The sequence below is a fragment of the Oryzias melastigma genome, linkage group LG7 (assembly GCF_002922805.2).
Source record: "Oryzias melastigma strain HK-1 linkage group LG7, ASM292280v2, whole genome shotgun sequence".
NCBI classification, from domain to species: Eukaryota; Metazoa; Chordata; class Actinopteri; order Beloniformes; family Adrianichthyidae; genus Oryzias; species Oryzias melastigma.
The window spans coordinates 13526100-13533374 of record NC_050518.1 but is presented as its reverse complement, the minus strand read 5'-3'; the positions used below and the strand labels follow the sequence as shown (position 1 = coordinate 13533374).

Below are 7275 nucleotides of genomic sequence, written 5' to 3'. Positions count from 1 at the left end.
ACGTTTTTGCTTGCAACAATTTTATTTTTTAGATGCAAAAACACTGTCATGAAAATTCCCCACTGTCTCAAATTTGATTCAATTAATTATCTGCAAATTTTGCATTCCTTCAACACATTAAGTGCTCATTTTAAAAATGAAAAACCATAGATGAGTTTTTCTAATCATAAAGTGTCGGAAATTAGTTCAATTTTCTAGCCAAAGTGGTTTTGAGATTTCATGGAGGCAGCCATTTTGAAATGAGCAGTGTAAGCCCTTTTACTGCCCCTACTGGAAGGATGATGAACTACAGGGAAGAGAGCATGGACTAAGGCTACGTCCAAATTCCCATCCTAGTCCCTAAATACTAAAAAGCTATATAGTGCAGGACGAATCTAGTGCCCTGGATTTTAAAAGCAATCCAGAAATATCTTTCTTTCTTTTTTTATGACGTCACTGATTTCACAGTGAAAGTGAAAATCTAATCAATATGAACATTTTACGACGTCTATTTATGACTCTACTGTGTTGTGATGATGAAAATTTGGATAGTTTATTTAATAATAAATCTCATTTTAATGTCCTTTTTTGCAGAAATTGCTCGACCACAATGCACTGCGGTCTATGTTTGCTAATATAGTAAGCATCAATGCATTGATAGTTTTTCGCTAAGACTTCTGAGAAATTTCTAGTGCATTCAGTTTTGAAATTGTAGATTCAGATAACACAACAAAATAGCGAATGCACTATATAGTGCACTATATGGTGAGTAGGGAAGGAATTCGGACATAGCCTAAGTCATAGTATATACAATAGGCTTTTGAAGGAAAATGTGGATTGTGAAAATGAGATAGAGGTCTTAGAAATGTGTGATATAAATTGTTATAGACGGTTAAATAGTTGAGTAAAATTTTATGATAAACAGAGATTAGGAATTAGTCCGATAATTGTCTCCCTCCCCTCTTTGTTCACATTATAAATACCTTTACATGTCTTAAAGCAAAAAGATTTTTCAAAGTTTCTTTTCAAGTTGTGCTTTTGTGTGTCACCTGTAGACGCTGTGAGCGGATCAGCTGCCCGAACTACCTGGAGTGCCAAAACTCTCCTCTAAGAATCACGTACTACTACCTCAGCTTCCAGTCCAACATCGTCATTCCCGCTCAGATCTTCCGCATCGGACCATCCCCTGCCTATTCCGGAGACAATGTTATCGTCACGATCACCCAGGGAAACGAGGAAAACTACTTCAGCACAAGAAAGCTAAATGCCTACACTGGGGCTGTGTACCTACAGAGACAGGTTCAGGGTCCAAGGGACTTCCTCATCACTGTGGAGATGAAGCTCTGGAGACAGGGGGCGTTCACCACGTTCCAGGCCCGTATCTACGTTTTCATCACAACCAACTTGCTCTAACAGCCTCAGCGCTGAACTGTGTCACGAGAACATCTAGTCACTAACGATGCATCTTATCACCACTTGTGCTTTTGAAACAAGTCTGTAGCTGATGCTTTTCAAACATTGCTGTAAAAAAAGAGGATGGATGCTTCATGCAACTTCAGGACTTTACAGAAGTGTATTTTTCTACAATGATTGCCAAATTTTTGTAATCCCCAAAGAAACATAATTTTGAGTAAAAAAAAAAAAAAAAGAAAAACTTTTTTTATTTTTGTCTTCCTCTGTTATTTTCTATTTCCCCCGAATTTCTGAAGTTGAATTCTGTTGAAATGACCAACCACAAATACATTTCTGCTCAGTACATCCTGATTTCCAGTTTATACAGTATTTTATATTTGCTATGACATCAACAGTCTATTATATATTCTTAACCTGCACTGCTGACTTTTTTTTAAAAACAATTTTAGTTATTTGTTGTTTATTGTCACTTCATAAAATTATATATATTATCTGTGGATGTATCATACTTTTATTCTGGATTAAAATATGATAAGATTATTTTAGTAAAGTTGAAAAAAGGATTAGAGTGTGTTGTGTGTGTGTGTGTTCATGTTGTAGATCCTCCTTTTATGCTCCTGGTTTAAAATAGCATCAGGAATTAGTTGCTTTGGGGGGAAACACACAAAAATCCAGGAGGAGACAAATATGTTTATTAATGTAGAGAGTAATAGACTAGTTTGACAGGTGACCTTTGACCCCACAGTTGTTGACCAAACTTTTTGATAACAATTTTATATAAAATTGTTACGTAATTGTTTAAAAAATTTGATCGAAAGTTGTGGGGTCAAAGGTCATCTGTCAAATTAGTTTGATGGAAAGTATATTCCAGTACTCTCTCTGCGGTTTATTTATATCTTTAAAGTGCAAAAAAAATAAAATAAAAGCACAACTGAGCTTTAACACTATGCTGCAACTGTACTCAAATTGGAAACTCCATATCAAACAGATAAATAAAGATTAACTCAGTTAAGACATCAGAGAGAAAAAAAGGGTTTACCTACTGTCTAATCAAGCCAACTAGAACACAAATCAAAGACAACCAAATGACAGCCCAACACTGAAAAACAAAACCAGGACATTTTAAAAAACATCCATATTTTTTACTTCTTAGATGTTTTAGTTGCATTTTTGTTCATCATTCAGACATCCTGCAAGCAAGCAACACATTTCGCTCAAATTTCTTCTTGATACTCATGAAATGTACTTGTACCAAGAACAAATTGAAGAATAAAAAAGTTTCTTACTATGCTTAATGTAGGTATACAGTATTATTTTTTGCATAAAGTGCATCTGTAGCTACTGTGACTAGAAGCTGACATTTAAATTAATAAAGCTTCAGTTGTGTCCCATCTGGCCAAAGGAAATTCTCCAGAAACATATTTTAAATGTATTCACTGTGCTGAATTCCAGTCTTGCTCTTATAGGATTCGTTCTTTTTCTACTTGCCAACCGTGTAATCTGACACTGATGGGACTTGATCTTGGAGTTAACCTTTAATGTCTTAGAAGGTTCTTCTGGGCTCTTTGGGAATTTATTATCCATCTCATCAATATGTTACCTCTTGTAACCACCTCAATGGAGGTCTGCTCCAGTCCTGAGGACCTCACATTTATGAATGATATACAACTGTGTAATAAGTATAATACGGTGTTTAGGTGATTTTTTTTTTTAATCTCATGAGACAACTCTCTTCTTCTCGTACATCATATTAGTTCATATTCACAGATTACTTTAAGATTAACCACAAATTTCTCTGAAATCAATTACGAGTTGCAATGCAAATTAGAAGACTAAACTTAGTTTATTATGTTCCTTTATAGCCAAAATATTTTTCATTTCTGTTTCAAACCAATGTCTTTTTGTAATGTTGCGATTAGAGGAAAAGTTTCTATTTTTGTCTGTTTTAAGTGATTCCAGAGACTGGCTTTCAGTCATTACCTGAAGAGTTAAACAGTTTTTTTCCTGTTGTGTACAAAACTGCAGCTTTTCCATTTCAGCTTTTCCTGCATCTCCACCTACAGGATGGATTAGGCTCTACATATAAAATGCCCATGAGGCAAAATAAAAAAAAAGAAATGCTTTTCGTAGATAATTGAACCATCACACAAGACAAAAAAAGGTGTGAGGATAATTTCCTCCTCCTGGTTCAGAATTGAGTGAACCTCCTCGACCTGCTGAAATCAAAGGAAAGGGTGTGCGTCTCCATGACAGCTTTATTAATGCATTTTGCACATCCAAGCTGCAGACACCACCAGTTTTCTGTTATCTTAGCTGAGAAGTCCTGTCAAAGGTCACTACAACAAAAGAGACGTTTTTTTCCCTCACTAAATTTTGTCCCTTACCTTTATCTTGGAGAAAATGATAATAGCTGGTTTGCCTCAAAAGCAGAAAGGAAACATTCAATTCAGTTTTCTTGTGCCTCTAATCTGAGATCTTCCTCTTCACATAACTCATAATAATAGCTACTTGACTACTGATGAGTCAAGTTCTTTAACACACCCAGTGACTAAAATGCCACTGTTGGTATGTACAGTGCATAACAGCGCTGAGCAAGGTGATTGATTTCTCTTTTCCTTAATTAGTTTTATCTGCTGTTTAAGATTAGGTGTTGCTGTTTTTTTAGAGGTGATAAATCATGTGTACCAGATAAAGGAAGACATACATATCTATCAGGGGTGTAGGGACAGTGAGAGGAAGCTTTAACTGAGAGGAACTTTATGCATGTGTGCTTTATTTCCATCTTGACTGACAGACTTTTGTTTAATATGATTACTCTTGATGAGAGTTACAATTTCATAATAAAATGTCAAAATGTGTCACTTCAAAGTTGAAATAGCTTAAGTTGTTCATCAATAAATGATCCTATACATAACTCCTATATATCTAGAGCAGAAACCCTTATAAAGAAAAAAAGATTGTTGCATATTTCTGGGTATAAGTTGCAGTTTTTTGCATAGTTTGGCCATTAATGTGACTTTTGCTGCAAAATACCTTAAATGTGTTTATTTTTTCTTCTTTATTATGCACTTTTTTGCTCCCACAACATATGCTAGAACAGGGATCTTCAAAATTTGATGCTAAAAGAGCCATATGATCCAGTTTCTTATGGACTAAAATCCAACGACAGCCGTAAATCCCCCCCTCAGAATTAGAAAAATACACTTTATTTATGCTTTTGTGGCTACTAAGCCATTCATTATTTAAAATAATCGATACAATTGAGTTTTCCTTCATTAAATTAACTTATTTTTCTTTTTAAAGGAGTTCATTCAAGTTCCTTTCAAAATAAAATGGCTCACGTGTTTGATAAGATCCTCTAACTGCTGCAGATTTATAAAAAAAAAATGCAAAAAAAAATGTTTTTTCTATTATTTGGTGTTCCTTCATCTTTTTCTAATTTTACTATTGAATATAAACACAACGACTTTGGTGTAGAATGCAAATTTGTTTTTTAAACTAAATGCAATAAGACGATGATGTAATTCTAATAATAATCCGCTCTGATAGCAGATTAAACCTTTTACCAACATTTTACTCAGTTTTGTTAAAAATCTAAGCATAAATAAAAAATGTAACTAATTAAAGTAAATAAACCAACACTACAAAACCAATATTTATTAAAATTGTTTGCATTTTTCTTAAAAGTCAAAGGGTCAAAACAGAGGGGAAAAAGTGTCTCCAGAGCCTCAGGTTCCAGACTAGAATATCACACACATCTGAGCTAACCGTGTGTTTGAATCTGGGAAAATACATCTGAAAAATGCATAAAAGTATTAATTTTTACTAAAGTCTTTCAATGTTATGACACCTGAAATGTGGTACAGTTAAACAGATTTTAGTGTAGTGAGGTCAACTAGTTGGTCAAGTTCACCACAAGTGTAACAATGAATTACCTAAATGGTTCTGCCACCTTTTAAAGGGCACTAAATATTCAAAACATTAGAAAACAAGAAGAAAAATAGTATTTGAGGTGTTTTTGTTACAAAATTTGAGTATTTCAAAGAAAAAAAAATATTATCAAGTCATAAAGAATACACAATAACTAGCATCCCTCTCAGTTCTTTCTGTCAAAGATCCTGACTGTATTAGATGTTTTTGTACTGCTGTAACTGACAATAAATTATAAATAACTTAGTAATTACAGGATTTTATAATAATACATTTTATTTAATTTATTGAGAATTAAGTCAACCTTACACAAAAAATGGCAACCTGTTGTTTAGTAAACAACCAGGCCGATAGAGGAATTGATGGATGGATAGATTTAAAAGAAGGAGAAAGTTAAGTAGTTTTTATAATTTAAAAAGGTAAAACAAGACAATTTCGATCATTATGACTTGCAGTTATAAAAAACCTAAAACTAATTTTCTTTGAACTTTAGAATATTATTTAAAAAAATAGCTGTTGAAAGCTCGGGTGTCATCTCCTAATTAGCTAATTAACTGGTAACACCTGGTAAGACTGGCTGAGCCATATGGAGTCTCCGTCCGGATCTGTGAGCTACACAACCCTCTTCTTAAGGAGGGAAATCCAAAAAGGTCATTGCTGAATTGGCTGGTTGTTCACAAAGGGCAGCATTGAATAATATTAGCAGTAAATTGAGAAAAAAAGTATGGTAGGGAAAAAGCAGCAGGAATAACTGGGATTTTTAACAAAAGCCCACTCAAAAATTGGAAAGATTATCACCGAGTGCATTCAAAGCCGCAATTCATTGATACTGGACATTGAATACAAATGTTCAATGTGATTTAATCTGGTAATCAAGGTACCAGAGTCTGGATAAACAATGGCAAGGCACAGAATCCATATTACTCTGAATTCAGTGTGAAGTTTTCACATTAAGGGAAGATTTGAGGTGTTGGTCTCAAAGTCAGTGCAGCCATCTACCTGGAAATTCTAGAGCACTTCATGGAGCCTTCTTCCAAACATGCTGATATTATTTTCCACCTCCCCACACTGCCAAAGGCACCAAAAACTGGTCCAATGTCCTGTGTTTGGGCAGGAAACGTGTCCGACTTGAAACCGATAAAAAATCTGAGGGCTGTTGTCAAGAAGAAGAGGAGTGACAGGTAGTTTTCAGAAGTTTGTGTAATGATTTCATAAAAATTATGTTTTTAATTTTTGAGTTTATTGACAAAAAAGGTGAAATGTGTTACATTTAAAGCAGAACCTAAACAGAATTGTAAGACTAGGAAGAGGGAGAATAAATAATAGTGGTAACATAAATCATAAATCCAAGAAGTTTCACAAAAATGTCAAACTTTCAGAACAGGGTTACTGAGTTCACTCCATTTCCATTCAAGCATTTCTCATTACAATTTCTACATTTTTTTTCCAAATCAGCTGCAGTCCACTGGGTGTAGTCTCACAGCATGCGTCTAGGTGGAGGTCGCAGGAAAAGTGGGGTGGGGATGAACACGGTGAGAGGAGGACGAGCATAGGGGAGGGTGGTGTCACAGACAAGCTTTTCTTTGATAGCTCAGGTGGTCATCACCTGAGGGGGAAAAGCATTAATGGGCATTCTCAGCAGCCGACAAGCACAGGCTAGTGCTTCCACTTCTCTGGCTGCAATAAACAAGGGGAAGTATGCATCATTAGATTAAGTTGAGGCTAAAGACCTGCAGTCAAGCCCATCTCGTACAGTAGCAGTGGCTATGATTCTGCACGATCAACAGGACACATTTCACCTTTTTTTTAGTAAAAAAATCCAGATTGTTTGGAAGCAGATGTGTCTAGTTCCGTGTTTCCATTCAATGGTATGAGTTGTACACTTGTTTCATCTGAACAACAATGACAAACACACTAAAGTGATCAACCAGTGTGTTAAAAGGAATCCAGATT

At 35.0% G+C, this 7275-nt stretch overlaps 1 protein-coding gene across 2 annotated transcripts in view; it reads left to right on the top strand.

The window, feature by feature from the left end:
* Window positions 1-1955, top strand: part of LOC112159601 (fibulin-2) — a 26260-nt gene extending 24305 nt beyond the window's left edge. For both annotated transcript variants that reach the window (XM_024293787.2, XM_024293786.2), the window contains exon 17: window positions 1035-1955. In XM_024293787.2, the coding sequence (XP_024149555.1) occupies window positions 1035-1392 (358 nt within the window). In that variant the 3' untranslated portion in view covers window positions 1393-1955. The remainder of the gene's footprint in view (window positions 1-1034) is intronic.
* Window positions 1956-7275: the final 5320 nt, after the last annotated feature.